An 18,878-nucleotide genomic window follows, 5' to 3' on the forward strand; every position below is an offset into this window, starting at 1 on the left:
AGTATCACCCAAGTCAACGCACTCCACTTAACCCAAATGCTCATACTGCTAATTATATACTGAGCTGGATCCATTCTATTGCATTATAATTATTTGTGTCAATTATAAAAAGCCTTGTAGGAGCCCAACATATTGACCACTAATACTTTCTTAGGTTAGCCCCTTTATGTTGCCCTATAGTGTTACACTTTATTTAGGGTTTAGCTTAGGGTTTCCCTGTAGCATGTGACCCTGCGCTGGTTGCTGGGTGAATCTAAAAGCGTTTGAAGAATGTCTGCCACTGAACTTTGAATATGAGAAGAGTAGCCTAATAGAAAAGAATAGATAAAATAATATGGATGAAATACAGTGTTGTGCTTAAATGGTCCTGGCAATCATTGTTAAGCAGATAAAATGGTGGCCTGGACCACCCGTTTCAAAATTAAACATTTATGTTACAAATGTTACTAGCTAAATCTAGTTTTTAAATGATCGGGGAAGATTAAGAGTATATGTAACTTTAAACTCGTAAATGTCCGGCCAATTAACACAGGTATGACGTGCGAAGCTACATCAGCACCTAAGATACGGGAACACCATTCACCAGAGGGCTCCTGCCCCGTTTTAAACCAATCAGCGCTCATGTTTTCTCTATAGAGTTCAAACCCACCCCCTTTCTCCTCCAGCTGTATCGTTCGCTTTGGGAATCTCCTCTACTGTCTTCGGCCAAAGACAGCATAATTGTAGTAATACAGTTAGCCTACTACACCTATTCCAGTATACGTAAATTATTTATATTTTAAGTAATTGAGTAGCCTATGCAAATTATAAAATGTAGCCTATTTATTTAGGTATCTTGCACTTGCCCGCAGGTGAAATTCCTTTGTCTTTATCGAACGTGATTTTTGCTGAGTTTCTCTGCTTAACTTTTCAGCTGAGTGGTTAAATCTAATACGCTATTTTGGGAACCTACGCGTAATCACGAGGAATTCTTCAATATGTGCAAGGGAATTCGACTTATAATTAAAGAGACAATAGGAACCTGATTTTCCGATCAACAATAAGCATAACCTTACAGAAAATCCAGACAGGTTACATGCAAATAAGTTATGGTGAGCTAGTATTCAGCCTTAAAAAAATTACTTTGGCTTGGCTGTCAATGCACGCCTAGCAAAACTGTGACGTAAATCGTCTCATCGTTCCATGAAATCATATGCCATGTTAGACAGAGGAAGGTAACCAATAAACCGACGAGTTGGTAGTTTTCCAGAGGGTTGGATTCTTCAGTTTGACCAATCACATACTCAGATAGTGCATTCGCATTGTTTTGACCTCTGAAACCGTATCACCGCCTACCTCGTGTCCATGGCGGAGGAAAGCTATAAATACATGGAGGTGACAGCAGACGGGTACTAAGTTGTAGAAACTCCCAGGTAACAGGGAGCATAACTGCAAGCCTGTTAAAAGGGGAAAACGAGAGAAAGAAAAGCTATAAATAGTATACAATAATCCTCTGATATCAACACGTACTGGAATACTTTTTTTTTTTTATGTTAAATATATTATATGTGAAGAAAGTATTTATATATAGCCTACACTTTTCTATTTGCACTAACTAACGGTACTTCAAAACTACTGAGAATCTTTATTTTGTACGAAAACGTAAGTATTGTATTTGTAATTGCTATTACCTAGCCCTATGTCCACTCTGTTCCTGTTGTTAGTGAGTATGTTGGGTTCCTGTCACGTAGTTTTCCAGATTATTTTGCCGTAACATTTTTTATTAAAATGATTTACTGCGTCAGTCCAGAACTTTGGGAGGGGTAACCAACTACAGCTAAAGGCGAAATGTAGGCTACTTGTTTCTGTTTACCCAATGTGTTTGTGCAAAGCCATTCGGATTAACAAAATTGCCGATGGAGAGATGGTAAGGAATATAATTTCTTACATGTATAGGGATACTTGTCATACATTCAGTGTCTTTTTTTCGCTCCGCAAATAATGGATGAATCCATATTCAGCCATAGGGACAGAGAAACATTTTAGAAGCCTTCACAACCAGTGAACGTGTAGGCCCATTTGTAGCCCCACAGACTAATGGGCAATGTAGGTTTTGTCGTTGAATTCTCTCAACCTTTCCAAAAGACCAACGAAGGTTTGTAAACCTTCAAAAAAAAAATGTATACAGGTCTCATTTCGTTTGAACTCAACAGTAAGCTACAGGCACTGTATCCGCAGTGACGTTTAGCCTATGTTTCATGAACAAAACGGAAGGAAGGCGAACGTTCAAGTGTATGTTCCACTCGACTGTTTGTTGCAGGTTAAGCCTACGTTTCCTCTATGTAACGAATTGTTGGTCTATGTTGGTCACTAGCCACCGGCCACATCGTAACAAGGTTCTATATCAGCGCTCTAGTAGGCTGTAACATCTCATTATGTAACACGATTCCGTAGGCTACCAGGTCACAAGACAATTATACCGTATGTTGTACCAGCTTTGAATACAACGTCATCGATTTCAGCCTCCATAGTTTCAACACGTGCTGTGATGTTGCTTTACTCTCAAATGTATTGTTTAGTTCTTGGTGAGTTGGGTTAACTACATAATACAATTTCAGTTTTCTACGATCTATAGTAGTGCCTCTTTAGCTTCCAAAGCCCATTAAGTTAACATTTAAATGGCATTGCACTCCAACAGTTTGCTGTAGTAGGCGTATCCACCCAGCCAAGTATACATTTACATTTATTCATTTAGCAGACGCTTTTATCCAAAGCGACTTCCAAGGGAGAGTTTTACAAAGTGCATAGGTCACTGATCATAACAACAAGATAGCCACAAAAACATTGCGAGTAGCCAAAACATGAAGCACACATTGTGAACAACCAAAGTAAGTGCCAAAGGGAAGAACCATAAGAGCATGTAGTTAAACAAGTTACAATTAAACAACATGAACCGCTATAAGTGCAAGTGTACCTGTGGAAAAAGCAAGCAACAATAATAAAAACATATCACAGCGAGTACAAAAATCTAAATCAGTTACCACTAACCACAAGAGCAACAAGTCTCTAAGCAAGAGTCATTGTGATCCTTGAGGAAACTAACATCGGGTCAAGCGAACCATTCCTAAGTACCGTTGTACTCCCGGAACAAGTGCGTCTTGAGCCTTTTCTTGAAGGTGGAGAGACAGTCAGTGTCTCTGATGGAGGTGGGGAGTTGATTCCACCACTGGGGGGCCAGACAGGAGAAGATGTAGCTGGACCATTTCCTCTAACAGTGATTTGTATTTTCCGAATTTACATTAAATGGCATAAGGCAGAAAGGAAACACAAGTATTCATTTTGAACATGACCAAGCATTGAATGACAATTTTTGAATCCTGCCTGAATTGTACTAATATCTTGTATCTTCCTCTCGTTCTTCCAGGGAAAAAATATTACTTGTCTGTGGAAGGACGCCACTTCTACAACCCGCACTTTTTTATTTTTTAAACACGGTGACAAGAAGCTTTTTTCCCCCTGGCTCTAGCCTGACACATCCCTGCCTGGACAGCTACATCTGTGTCAACCACCACGGATAAGCAAACACACCCCACCAAGGCCAGTGACACTCTCCACTCAAACCAGGGCCATCTCAGCAGCCAGCTATGCAGCTTGAAATCCAAGTAGCTCTCAACTTCATCATCTCGTATCTGTACAACAAGTTACCACGGCGACGAGTGAATATATTCGGCGAGGAGCTGGAGCGCCAGCTCAAGCAGAAATACGAGGGACACTGGTACCCAGATAAGCCATACAAGGGCTCAGGATTCAGGTGCATCCATGTAGGGGAGAAGGTGGACCCTGTGGTGGAGAAGGCGGCCAAAGAGAGTGGCCTGGACATCGAGGACGTCCGTCACAACCTTCCCCAGGACCTCAGTGTGTGGATCGACCCCTTCGAGGTGTCCTACCAGATCGGGGAGAAGGGCCCTGTCAAGGTGCTCTATGTAGACGACAGCAACGAGAGCAGCAGCGGGCTGGAGCAGCTGGACAAGGAGATCAAGAACAGTTTCAACCCAGAGGCACAAGTTTTCATGCCCATCAGTGAGCCTGTGGGGCCATCTCCCACGTCCAGCTCGCCCTCGCCCCCCTTTGGTCACTCTGCAACCGTCAGCCCCACCTTCATTCCCCGCTCCACCCAACCGCTGACCTTTACCACTGCCACCTTTGCTGCAACCAAGTTTGGCTCCACCAAGATGAAGAGCAGTGGCCGTGGTGGCAACAACAACGGCAGTGGCAGTAGTGGAACCAATGCCAGCAAGGCGTCCCGCACCTCTCCCACCAACCTGGGCCTGAATGTTAACACCCTCCTGAAGCAGAAAGCCATCTCCACCTCCATGCACTCTCTGTATGGGCTGGGCCTGGGCGCACAGCAGCACCAGAAGGCCTCTGACCTTTCCCCCAATGCCAAGGAGTTTGTGTTCCCCAGCCTCCATGGCCATGGGAGCCCGACCGCCCTCTTCCCCGGGGACAGCACCATCAGCCTCAGCCCTCTGCAGTATAGCAATGCCTTTGACGTGTTTGCGGCCTACGGAGGCCTCAATGACAAGTCCCTCATGGACGGCTTGAATTTCAGCTTGAACAACATGCAGTATTCTAACCAGCAATTCCAGCCAGTCATGGCCAACTAGTACACAAAGATGTTGATCTACTATTACTACTACTACTACATGACCAGTGATATGTGATGGGGAAAAAGTTAAACAGATGCACATTTGGGAAAAAAAGGAAACTTGAAAGGAATTTCAAGGAAAAAAGGAAAAATGACTAGTCAAACTGTCAGACCTTTTGTGACGAGTCCAAGAGCATGAGCCCAAGGGTGATTCATTCAGCCCCCTTGAGTGAAATCATATTTTTGTTTTTTTACGATAAAGCTTGTAGGACAAGATGTCCAAGCTTGGTTACCTAAACTTCGACATGCATCATCGTTATTTCTTTGCCAACCAAGCACAAAATTATTTTTGACTGTTTTAAGATATATATCTACAAAAGAAGAGAACACAATTCATGGCCTCTTTCAGTATTTAAGACATAACTGGACACTGCCAATTGTCCAAGGAATTGGCATAAATAAGGGGTATTTCCTGGTCTTTTTTCTAATTGTATAATTTAATTTAGTACAGTTTGTAAGATATCAGAGTATATATTGTTTCTACGACATGGTATTGCATTTATATCTTTTTACTACTCCAGTGATCCGTGATGGCTGCAGCGACTTTATGTTCCTTTTTTTATTGAAATGAATCCATCTTTAAAAGAAACATTGACTATTCTAAAGATTGTGTACAGATTATTGCGTAGTGGTGGGATTAAAAGAATATTTGCTTTTTTGAAAACAAGAGTTGTATTTTTTGTTAAGAGTTTAAAGATTTTTGCTATATTATGGACAAAATGTTATCGTATATTAATTTTGTACCTACATTGTGCAATACTTGATAAAAACGGTATAACAAAGTATTTGGAGTCAGTGTCTTACATGTTAAGAGAAACTGATGGTTTATTAAGTTTGTATTAAAAGCTTAAATATTCTGTGTACTGTACCTCTTGTTCTTTTGACAAACTATCAAATTGAAAGTTTCCATATTTTTCCATCAGCAAAGTATAACTGCCACAATCAAGGTGTACTCCAGGTGTCCTAAATCCTAAAATAAATACATTAGCTGTACTGTAAACACTTCCTGGGCTGGTTATACCATAGTTACATAAACCCTTTCACTGAGCAGATGGGTTAAACCCTGCAGGTGATCAGGTCAACAGTATCACACCCTACAGTCAGTTGGTCTTAACTCCAGGACGAGAGGTATTCCTCCAGAACTGGATGGTCTGAAATGCAGGGCTGTTATTTAAAAATATTATTGGTGTAAGAGATCTTACATCATCTCTGCTGGGGCAATCAGCAGCATATATAGCCCTTAGCATGATGGAATATGCTTCAGTCTGGCATTTGCATGTTATCTGAAACCCAAGTATGGTTCCTTTGCTCTTGACACTAGGCACATGGATAGATGGGGGTATGGTGAGGGGAATCCTCATAACCTTCTCCTTCACTAATCTTAACCCTTGTGCTGCCTTCGGGTCACATGACCCTAAGGTTCATAACGAACCATTGTTGTGTTTACCTAATTTTACCCAATACAAAAGCAAATATATTTTTTTTTCTTTTAACCTTCGCAATGTAGGGGGTCTGAGACAGCCCAACGGTTAAAAGAAAATGCTTCACTTTGTTTTTGTATGCGTTAAAGTTGCCGCAATACGACGGTGGGTCACAATGACTGATGGGTCAGAATGACCCGAAGATAACACAAGGGTTAACACAGCACAGATGAATCTCTCAGTCCACTGACACTTACCCTGAGCCAAAGGGGTGTCAATGCTACATTGTTTTTAAATACATCTCTACAATGGCTGCTTACTTGAGTGCTAAACCAGTGCACTGCTGGTGCTAGAGTGCTATTGCTAGTGTTTTGCATTGTCTTAACATACCACTGTTGGGACAGGTATAAATTTACATTTAGTCATTTCGCAGATGCACTTATCCAGAGCGACTTACAGTAAGTACAGGGACATTTCCCCGAAGCAAGTAGGGTGAAGTGCCTTGCCCAAGGACACAACCTCATTTAGCACGGCCGGGAATCGAACTGGCAACCTTCAGATTACTAGCCTGATTCCTTAACCGCTCAGCCACCTGACTCCCTTTATAAATGTGGACAGACTGGGAGAAAAGCGTGTTGAAACTTGTTTATTTGTCTTCTGTCTCTTGACTGTCATATAGTCATCTGGGAGACTGTCAGACACTGAACAGCTTTAATGTTACTTTCTCTTTGGCTGGTCATTTGAGACTGAACTAGGACAAGGGAAGGAAGCCATAGCAGACCCCTCCTGGGGTAACAGAAGGATGAATAGGGTTGGACACAGGGTTGTTCCCTGCCTTTTTACATGCGGGTTAGGTGAGTGCTTATCCAATCACATTTGCCCCAGTGTCCTGTGGAGTTATCCACATCAATGGATAACTTGGAGGCTGTTATGCAAGGGCAGATTACAGAGAGGAAGTAGTCATCTGCTAAGGTTGTGGTGTCTGCATGAAAGGAGAGGAATGTGAATGGAGAGTGGTCTTGCAGATTGTGGCCTTTCTGGAAATAGAACACCAGCCGGTTAATCATGGTGTTGGATAGGTGACAGAGTGGATAGCCAGCTGGTAGGTTGAGTGTCTTGCTTTGTGTACTAGTGTAGGCATGACACACTAAAGTAGGTATGTATACTTACTGTTTACAGGACATGTGTGTGTTTTCCTTCTTCCTACCGTGAATGTGTATGTTGAATAAGGATGTGTGTGTGTGTGTTGGGAATGAGCCGTTCAGGGGATGCCTTTGAAAGATTATCCCTTCTCTGTCCTCTAAACTGATCTGTCCGTTCTTCCTTTCCACTCTAGACTGCCTGTGGTGTCTTGACCTGGGTTGGAATTTCTCCCTTGCCTCTGATGTAAAAAGAGATGGGAGGGAGGGGGAAGAAGGATGGAGACAGTGAAGGACAGAATAAAAGGTGTGTCATGCCTAAAGAGGGATGGAGAAGAAGGGGCAGAATGGGGAATGAAACAGAGAAGGAGGAAAGATAGCGTGCTCGAAAGAGCAATGGCGACAGGAGAGAGGGATAGAGGGAAGTAAACTGATAGGTAGACAGAGATGGATAAGGATGGGAGAGAGGAAGGGAGATTGCAGCATAATTGTCCTGTGTGCTGGAGCCAGGGTTGAGGCTTGTCATAAAAACAGGTGGAGCTAACTTGTAAAGGCAGCAGATATGGCGTTATATGCTGCTGTGTTCTCGGCTAATGCTGCGGTGTTCTCGGCTAATGCTGCTGTGTTCTCGGCTAATGCTGTTGTGTTCTCGGCTAATGTTGGTGGTGTGAACCAATGCTGTTGTGTTGTCACTTAATGTTGTGGTGTTGTAAGTAGTTTATTGTTTTTAGAAATGCAGCGTTTTTATAAATGTTTCGTTTTTGTTAATGTCGTTGTGTTGTGTGTTAATGTTGTTGTGTTTTCAACTTTTGTTTGCTTTGCTAATGTTGTTGAGTTGTGCACCCGTGGAACACCGTAGATATCACCCATTTCAGCAAAACTGTCAATGGTCTTTCCCGTTCCTCTGCATCTTTAAAACATATTGACATTAAATTAGATTCTTTCGATATCAGATATTGGGAAACTACCATTGGACACACATAGAGCAACCAGCCCTATCTGAGGCCGTGGTTTGTGGGAGTAGTCCCGGTTGGGTTGGGTACACTGTACATATCCCTCACAGACACCCACTCACCCATCCCCTAAGCCACAGCTGCTGCTTATCTGCAGGAGGAGCTGCTTACAAAAACAAACACACCCTGCCCTGCCCTCCCCCCACCCCGACCAACATCTAATTTCCAGAGGAGCATATCAGACTTGTGACGTGCATGCGCCATAGATGAGAAAGAGCACCATAGCAACCGAGAAATCTTCTGCTGTGTGTGAGAGAGGTCCTTGGAAGAGAATGATTTGTAGATAGCTGAAGCTCAGTAGACAAGAGGAGATATTAATCTGGTGCTACTGTACCACAGGGCATAGTGAGTGTGTTTGTGTAGATGGACTCAGAATTTAATAGAGAACTCCGATTCACTGACAGAACACACACCAATGTGCACCCATGTCAGACGCCCATCCATACATACCTACTGGATCAATCGTCTGCACATGCTTAGACATGGAAAGGCACGGACAGACAGAAGTCATAACTGGGATGAGTAGACAGCCTAGTAAGAAGGCATTGTGACATTTCACAGAGGATGTTGGAGGTATCGCATTTATCTAAGAGTATTTTCACACTAACTTTTATCACCAGACCCTCTAATCCATTTAATCCTTATATGTCCATGTCATGAAGAAAGTTTTAATGCTATAAATAAGTGCTTTTCCTATTTCAATAGACTATGCTGTCTTCTTAAAGTCATCCTGGATTTACCTGACTAACGCCACAGAACACTTCTAAAAGGTTTTCATTAATAATATTTACACAAAGTAACATGTAAAACCTTAGCTTGGGGAAATGGCTAACCTGCGAACAGAGAAAGTTGGACTTTTCCAAAACAGGCCTCCATTTTCTTTACATCTACATTTAGTCATTTAGCAGACGCTTTTATCCAGAGCGACTTACAGTAAGTACAGGGACATTCCCCCCGAGGCAAGTAGGGTGAAGTGCCTTGCCCAGGGACACAACATCATTTTCCACAGCCGGGAATCGAACTGGCAACCTTCAGATTACTAGCCCGATTCCCTAACCGGTCAGCCACCTGACTCCCACTCTTTACACCACCCGATGTATCTAGTCAACAGAGCTGAGCTCGGTTTTCCTCTTAGACATGTGAAGATTGTGTTGTTGGATAGTCCCACACAGATCTAAATCGGTTTAAAGGAAGTCTTAATATGTGAAGAGAATGGTACCTTTGTAAAAGCCCCTGTACATGGCTGAATTCCAATAAGCTTGATTGTCTGATCCCCCCTTCCTCCACCAGGTTCTTGTCCATTGATACAACTTCACTTGAACTCACATAATACTCAAGAAAAGTTATTACTTCAACTAGTATCAGTTGATTAAATAGTAATTCCCTGTGACTGTGTTTGTGTGTGTACACAATTTTTGTGTATAATGTGTGTGCATTTACGAATGTTGCTGTACGGTGCAAAAGTATATTCAGAATAGATGTATTTGTGCAGCAGTATAAAAGTGCAATGTTGAGAACATTTCTGTTAATCCTTTAATTTTTATTTCTTCAAGTTTTTTTGTGTGTGCCCAAGACTTTTGCACAGTACTGAATGTCTGCCTGTATGTGTGTGTTTGTGTGTGTGTAGATGTTAGAGGAGTGGTGGGCGTTCTTCATAAGGATGGCAAGCCTTTTGGAGCCCCACCAGAACATGTTGGAACATCCCCAGAGAGGAGGGAAGAACAGCTCTCCACAGCTGGGAAAAGTCTGCTCTGACTCGGGCCCCTTGGAATCCCAACCATCCTGGGGAAGACACAAACACACACACACACACACACACACACACACACACAATCCCTGACATTACTCTACGTGTCTCTTTCTGTTTTCTATTTTTCTCCCTCCCCTCTCTCCCTCTGTCTGTCTCCCTATATTTCTCTCTCTCCAGGATAGGCTCAACCAGTGTCGGATTTCCCCGAACGGCCGGTCCAACTAACGGCTGCTATGGCCACGGCACTATGCAAAAAAACAACTAACTTTGAGGACGGCCTGAATACCAAGCAACTGCTTAACTGGACTGATCCAAAATCCAAAGGGTGGGGATTCCCCCCGTGTAAATTTGAACATTGCACTTGTCCGTCCGGTTTACAGATCGCGATTGGTCAAAAATAGTTTTCCAGGTACGGACAGTTCGTTGGAGTGGGTGGAAGCAATGAGTTTGCGTGCAGTTTTAAAAGTCGTTTGCAACCGAGACATATTTAGCTAATGCTCAAAGCATTGTTGTGTCTTTTGCAATGAAATGGAAAGGAAAAGAAAAGGAGAAAAGGTTGCTGCGGAAAAAGCAAGAGACAAAAACCAACGGGCACTCCTGCAAAATGCTGCAAAATGTAAAAACAAATGTTTAGACTGGCAAAAGCCTAGGGACAGAGTCTGCAGCCCGAAGATGCTGCAGTACCTGAGGCGTCAAGTGCAAGCAGCTGCATTGTCGACATTTACAAAATTCAAATATCCAAACCATATTGTTTTCATTTTTCTAAAAACATTATACATTTGGTATTACTGTTAGCCAATACACAAGTTAACTCGCCAAATCCCAGGGGGCCGCCATAACTCTACTCAAATGCACTTCATTTCCGCCGGAAGTGGTTTGCACAACGTCTGTCGGTGTAAACACAGCGATGTTGATGCTAGCTTGGAATCACGGTTCTACTACTTTGACTGGAGTTTTTTGTAAGTCGTCGTCGAGTGTTTATTTACCTAGGTTATCGAGAAGTCGGAGCAAATGTATAAATACCAAAAATGGTGAATCGTTTTTAGTATGGTAAATACAGTGATTAATGTTATTTCAGCTGAGAAGGTTCCCGTGCTTGCATTTCTTTTTATGGTCATGTCTGATCCCATAATAGTGCTGCACTTGTGGTGCAAATGTGGTGTTTACTGAAACTGAAATACTGTGTTTAGTTCACAACCTTATTTACATTTACATTTAGTCATTTAGCAGACGCTCTTATCCAGAGCGACTTACAGTAAGTACAGGGACATGCTGGGGCTCATTCCCCCTTGGGCAAGGCTTGCCCAAGGGGGAATGAGCCCCAGCATGCTGTGTAAACATGCTACAGAGTGGCCATTGTGGCATACTGGTTGTAAGGATGGATTGCTTAGCACAGGTACAATGGAGTAAAATGTCACATGAAGAAGTGCCTTGCCCAAGGACACAACGTCAGTTGGCATGACCGGGAATCAAACTGGCAACCTTCGGATTACTAGCCCAAATCCCTCATCGCTCAGCCACCTGACTCCCTACCTTATCACACACTCTATCCCAATCCAAAGATTTTTGTCTGCCAAATCATTCCACCCATTTGACAGTGGCTTGACCTGGCTGGCCCATCCCTCCACTGCGGGGTCTTGCAGAATTTGACACCTGCATGTAGATTTACAGTATAGCCCAAAGCCATACAGTGGAGGCCCCGTGACAGCAGGCATGTTTGTTGTGTTCAACATTCCTCCACCAACCCTCCCACTTTGTGGGTACTGTGGAGATGGTGTGTGCGTTTGTGGTTTGAGTGTATACATGTGGGGGATGCTATGGTTGTTTTTGAGCTGAACCACAGTCAACAGTAAACTGTTTGAGCTGAGGGCACTTCTGGTACAGTATCAAAGCAGTCTCTGTGTACAGTACACAGAGGCATTTTCAAACGGTCCTGTTAATGTCCTCTGCATTATCACGCATAGCCATGACCCAATCATGATGGCAGCTTGTCATTGTTGTAGCTATAATGCTATACATCTGGGTACATGCTAATACATCCCAGCTTTCCATGTCACTGTAACGCTTGTCTCTCACCCTCACTGTGACAAACCAGCCACAATGATCTTCTGACTGTGATACTGAGCTTATCATAGAGCCTGCAGCATGCTCACATTAATCCACACACCAGCAGGTTAACAGAAGAGACAGAGTGGTTGATTTGTATTCATAAAGTAGGGAACATACCACTGTAGGGCTGTTTGGAATTGAAATTCAGTATGTTTCAGCGTGTTTTCCTTCAGAATGCCACTGTCGGTTGATATTATGGATTTTCTTCTTCATGTGACATTTTACTCCATTGTACCTGTGCTAAGCAATCCATCCTTACAACCAGTATGCCACAATGGCCACTCTGTAGCATGTTTACACAGCATGCTGGGGCTCATAGATGCTTCAGGGCTGCCATTGCCAAGGTCAGTGACATGACTGTGGCCCTTCCGAAGAGACAAAAAAAATCGAAACACATGTAGCGCCCCTCATGCCTCGGTTTTGGGCATAACTTCAATTAACAAAAAAACAATAATAATAATAAGACTTTATTTATACAGCACATTTCATACAATAATTGCAGCTCAATGTGCTTTACATAAAATCAATAAAAACAATAATACAAGTGATACAAGTAATAAAATAAAGAAAAAAGAAAAATGTAACTCAAAATACAAGCACCAGTCTTTGCGGGAATCAAAACACATAAGCCGCAGTCTTTGCGGTATCTTGAGCCATTCTTTTAAAAGGTCCCAGTCTACCATTTCAAATAAAAACTAGAAAGGTACATTTCTTGAAGAAAATGTGTGTGTTTTCTGAAAGCAGTTGAAACGATTGTTTAGATGGCTTGAATAGTGAAGAACGTTTTACAACATTTTTAAAAGAGGTATGTGCTTTAAAAACAAAATGGTGAGAAAAAATGTGTTAAAAGTAGATCTGTCATTGTTATGCATTGCGCTATTTTCTTACTGTTGAAAATGGAGAAAAAACTGTGATGAAAAGAGTGTCTTATTGACTTTCATACATTTTTAAGCGTTAAAAGTATGAAAGAATGAAAGACTGAGAAACAGAAAAAAGTTTGAAGTTAGAAAAATGAGCAAATATAGTGATGAAGAGTATATTGCATAACAGTTATCAATATCATAGCAGACAAAAGTATGTCAGCAGTATGAAGGTGAAAAAAAGTGTTGCTTTGAAACCAAAATGGTGAGACAGTGTTAATAGTATATCTGTCATTGTTATGCATTGCAATATTTTCTCACGGTTGAAAAAGAAAAAAGAGTGATGAAAAGGGTATCTTTTTTAATTTCATAAATGTTAAAGCGTTATGTTAGAGCTCAATGCTCTTAAGACAGTCACCCCCATCACCCTGTGTGACTTTCCAGTCAACACTGGAGTCCTTCTGCTTCCTGGGTACTATCCTCTCCCAGGACCTCAAGTGGGAACTGAACATCAGCTCCCTCACCAAGAAAGCACAACAGAGGATGTACTTCCTACGGCAGCTGAATAAATTCAACCTGCCAAAGACAATGATGGTGCACTTCTACACAGCCATCATTGAGTCCATCCTCACCTCTATCACCATGTGGTACAATTTTGCCACTGCCAAAGACAAAAGCAGATCATCCACGCTGCTGAGAAGGTGATAGGCTGCAATTTGCCTACCCTCGAGGACCTGCACACCTCGAGGACCCTGAGGCTAGCAAGGAAGATTGTGGCCGACTCCTCCCAGCCTGGACACTGTTTCAGCCACTCCCCTCCGGCAGAAGGCTGCAGTCTATAAGGACCAAAACCTCACGCCACAAAAACAGTTTCTTCCCATCCGCTGCTGGCCTCTTCAACAAGGCCAAAGACTCACACTGACTTGACCACTAATCACTTTATCTGCACAAGACACCTTGCCATATTGCACTATGTTGCCCTATTTGTACTATAGCCACTTTATTTCATTCTAAATCTTTTACATTTTTACTTTTACAAATTCCTTGTCTGTGAGAAGTTTCTTTGCAAATAAAACCCATTCTGAAAAGTATTAATAATTGAAAGACGTAGAAACAGAAAAAAGTTGGAACAGTAAAGAGCGTTGGCCAATCGGATTGATTCCTTGTTTCTTGTAACATAGCAACCGTTGGTCATTGTCAACATTTCTAACCTAGAATCTAGGTTTCAGTATCAAGATGGAGGAGAAACTAATCATGTGTGCCTGCACCAAGCCTCCACCCCTCGGCTTGAAGCAACGGCCCCGGTGGATGTAGGTGGTATTGCATTTCTTGTTAGACTTCCGGTCGTTTTTATTCTATTAACTCCAGTCAACATTTACAAAACTATCTCCCTCAATCATTTTTGTTCGATTCTCGAACCTGGCTCATACTACTAGCTTTTTCTATGAAAAAGCTAGTAGTTTGAACCCAATCCGAAATGGGTAAACTAGCACCCCATTTATTTGCTTACGTCAATAAAAGTTGCCTGCAAATGTGCTTGCGGATACTAACAGGGCACAAGAACAAAAGTTCACATTGGCCGATAACCGATTTACCTGGAGCTGAAAGAAATGGCTTTAGTTGCCTGCCCTGTTATAGCAAGTTTAGAAAATGGTTGTCACACATACATGAAACGTTGTTAATATAGTTTATTCCCGTTATTTTAAAGGAGACATGACATGCTGTTTTTGGATGCTTTTATATAGGCCTTAGTGGTCCCCTAATACTGTATCAGAAGTCTCTTTCCCGAAATTCAGCCTTGGTGCAGAATTACAGCCACTACTAGCAGTCCCACAAGGAGCTTTCCTCAGAACGCGCTGTTTTGGTGTCTGTAGCTTTAAATGCTAATGAGGAGCGGAGGGGCGGCACCATGCGCTAATGATTACAATGGATGTATCGCAATGGCTATAGCCCCGTTGCTGTAAGATGCCTTGAATTTGCCCATTCTCATCTGATAACCCTGGTTTGCAGAGGTACACAGTCAGTCATTTCAATGAGGGGAAAGGCGGATATTGCGCGCGCCATAACACCAACAGCAGAACGGTTATCCAAATAACAAAGAAGTGTACAACACTCACTTTACAGCATGTGTATTCACACACATACTTGATGCTATATACCTTTCCATTAGCGACAGTAACTCAGCTGTTAGCCGCAGAGCTAATGTTACAGCCACATTCTAAGGGTAGCAAGCTAGGTAACCATATACAGTAAAGCTACAAAATGATATAGCGTTAGTTAACTTACTTGTCCGAGGTTAGTAGCTGGATGAAGGAGAGTTAGTACTGATCCAGAATTTAATTTCAGCGAGGCCAGTTTTGTATTAGCTCAAGTTGAGGAAACAGTCGTGGCTGAAGTGTTACAAAACGCAGACATACAAATGCGCCTACAACAGAAGTTGTGTAGGCGCATTTCCAGAGAAAATAACATAAAGATACTGGGTCTTCAGAGGCTCGGATGAAGGAACTGTAAAAAGATCCACTGGGGGACCAAAGGCAGGCTAGGGGAACTCATATTAATGTTAAATAACCTTTTCATGTCATGTCACCTTTAAATCTGTCTGCTGTTCTGAATTCACTACAAAATTACACACATTTCATTCACTCTAACCTGTCCTCTACAGACATCCCAACCTGCAGAGACTCATTTCGCTTGCTCGAAATACAAAATCCCCGATTTCCGGGAGATTGTACAGCATTTGCGGGCGTCAGGGAGCCGCTATTGAAATGTGGAAGCCTCCCGGACCTTCCGGGAGACTCGGGATGTCTGTCTCTAGCTTGTATTTAAAGTGGTTAAAAATGAGGTTTCTTAAAAAGTATTGACGGAGAAGATTTTTGTCAGAATGGCTCCGTGAAATCGTCTTGATAAAGGATGATTTGCTTAACATAATCATACAAATATTTATATAATTAGAAAGCCCTACTTCTTGTGTTCAAAATGGTATAAACAGTTCAGGTCTATTATTTGAAAAACTATGCATATTCAGGCAGGAAAGTGTTAAACAGTGTCAAAAATGTACGCAGTGAGAAACAGTTCTGTCAGTGCATGACGTCACAATGGAATTTGACTTGAACATTCTGAACCATTGAAACACATTCTTTTTTTTTTAACACTTTAAACTTTAATATCTTAAACACTTTAAAAGTTATCAATGAGAAAAGTAATAGCACTCTAGAGCAGTTCAGACTTTATCAAATGAAGTTTGAACGGTGTTTCTACCTTAAACGGTGTGAAAGGAGTAGGCGACGGAAAAAAGTGGGAGGAAAAAAAAGAATAAGTATGCAGAATAACAATAGTGTTTTTGCTTGCAGAAAACACACTAATAATAATAATAATAATAATAAGTATGCACAATAACAATTGTGTTTTTGCTTGCAGCAAACACAGTAATAACAATTGTGTTTTTGCTTGCAGCAAACACACTAATAAATATAGCTGCAAGCAGCAATTGCGGATTCCTCCTAACATTGCGAATCATTGAAAAATGTATATTCTTGTGGAGCGCGCGCTGAGGAGCAGAGGGAGACATTACATTGGAAATTTCGTTAGCAATTAGCCAAGCATGCATGTTTCAAATATTCACCACAAATCGACTTTTCATCTCACAGTCAACTTTTTCTCAGATTTGTGTACTACAATTTCTCAAGAGTCTTCATATGAACTTGTGATTGAATCAGAGTATCAGTTTTTGACCGGCGGATTTGTAAAGTATTATTTTAGCGTTAACGATAAATTTGATTTGCTTTATATCAACCATTTTTTGAGATATGAAGTTGCCTTTGCACATGGTAACATCATGTAGTGTATTCCTTGTGACATACCAAGTTTGGTGTTGATATCTCAAAGATTTGCTGAGATTTGACCCAACTTCCTGTTTGGTTGCTTTGTTGCTGATTTTGATTGGCTGTACCGGCCAAACGGTTTAGAAAGTCAAAACGCTATGGGATAACTTTTGTGAGGCTTGGTCTGAAGATCATCTCTGGTAATTTTGAAGAAGATATGACAAAAATTGTAGGAGGAGTAGAGAAAAAACGTTTTTCAATTAATTCAAAATGGCGGCCGCATCAATTCGGCTTTTATCACAAGTTATCATGTGTCACACACGGGATGTCCCAAGATATCATGAGACAAAGGAATCACTTAATAAAGGCAAACAAATCAATAGTTATTGGCCAAAACACATTTTTGTTTCCTGCGGCCACGCCCAGTGATCACATGACACCAAATTGTGTAGACATCCTCAGAAGAGGGTTCCGAGTCATCATTGACTCCCATGGAACTAGAATAATAATAACTAGAGAGGATACAATTTCTGGGGAAATTGTAGGGTGTGCTTGCTTGCGTCGGATGCACAGGGGTCTGTATATTTTATATAAAAATGCATCGGGCCTACTTATTATTTATAAAGATTACATAGATTTAAAAGCATCTTTTTTTTGCTGCTCATTTACAACTCAAAATACGAGTGAAGTGTAGAATGAAATATGATGTCTTCTCATTTCCCCTGCAAGAGGCAGCTGACAGACTGAATCAAAACGAATACATTTGGTAGACCGGTGTTAAAATGGACCTAATCTCTATGACTTAAACGTCCTTTTAAGTTGTCCCTTCTCGTGATATTTTCAGGCATTTAGCCTACTCATATTGCATTCATTCATTAATAAAGAACCCCCTTTGAAGATTATTCTACGACTTTACCGGCAGAAGATAGAATCGCGATTCAAACAGTAACATCTGCTAACTGAAAATATGCCCCCAAAAACGTAAATAAGCTTGACATTTATTTAGTGGAAAATCGCTCATTCATAAAAAGCTCACTGGTAGCGATCATTGTCAGTAACAACGCAAAATGCGATATAGCCCTGTGTGGAGAAGCTGCCCCGGTAAATTCTACTATTACAGTACAGTACTAGACTACTGCTGTGTTTGTCTTGGTAGCGATTGCGTTGGTTGAATTCGATTTAACGTTCCGTTGTACGGTTTAGGCTGAAATTAATTATTTTCATGAACAGATTGACAAAGTTTAGGCTGTGGCAATGAAGTTCAGGTTAGTAGTCAGATTGTTTCAACTATTGAAAGACTTTTGAGTAAGGGGAGTGCCGAACATGTTCTGTCGCCGTTTGACTTGAACAACTGAGGAGTTTTTGTTAGCTACTCACACTAGTGTCTCGGGGAGGCTACAGCGTTGCAGTGAGCTACACTGGTTTGAAACCACAGGTAATGGTAATTTCACCAACAAATCGTTTACTAATGTCAGAATAAATCATACAACGAAAATGTATATGTGAGGAATGTTTATTTTAACGATTGAAAACAGATACATCATAGACCACTGTAGTATGTGTTGCCCGGGCAACACAGGCTAATGTCATGATGCTAATACTTCAGTGAAATAGTAGACTACTGTTTCCGAAAGTAGATGTACTTCCTTAATAATATCAGCTTATATTGTACATTACACATCACAATTGTGTGTCATATCACAAAGTAAAATGAGTAAATATTTATCACCCTGGCCTCTTTGCTTGTGGCGTTTCTGCAGCTGCCTTGCAGTAAAGCTATAGTTAGCCTAGCTATCCCCCAAGTTAACAGATGCGAAACGAATGTTCTGCCAAAGGTAGTCACACGTGTTTTCGTGACGTTAGTGACGTTAGTGACATTAGTAACGTCAGTGACTGTGGCTAGCAAATTAGCCACCGTTAGCTTCACTTTTCGCCACAAAAACTTAACTTAAGCCCAAACCATGCAACGGAACGTAAATTCCAATAGAAGCAACTCAATCTCTACCAAGACGAAACTTTTGACACCTACGTTGTCTATGTAGGCCAAATATTGACTGAGTTTTAGGGGGGCAAAAAGA

The 18,878-nt window shown here is 41.6% G+C and overlaps 1 protein-coding gene across 1 annotated transcript; it reads left to right on the forward strand.

Moving 5' to 3' along the window:
- The first annotated feature begins 1,405 nt into the window (after window positions 1–1,405).
- tob1a (transducer of ERBB2, 1a) lies at window positions 1,406–4,765 on the forward strand. Its single transcript, XM_067233476.1, has 2 exons — window positions 1,406–1,641; window positions 3,404–4,765. Exon 2 carries the CDS (start codon window positions 3,624–3,626, stop codon window positions 4,644–4,646), a length of 1,023 nt encoding a protein of 340 aa, XP_067089577.1. The 5' UTR covers window positions 1,406–1,641; window positions 3,404–3,623; the 3' UTR covers window positions 4,647–4,765.
- The last annotated feature ends 14,113 nt before the right edge of the window (window positions 4,766–18,878 follow it).

The sequence above is a fragment of the Osmerus mordax genome, chromosome 3 (genome assembly GCF_038355195.1).
Source record: "Osmerus mordax isolate fOsmMor3 chromosome 3, fOsmMor3.pri, whole genome shotgun sequence".
Lineage (NCBI taxonomy): Eukaryota > Metazoa > Chordata > Actinopteri > Osmeriformes > Osmeridae > Osmerus > Osmerus mordax.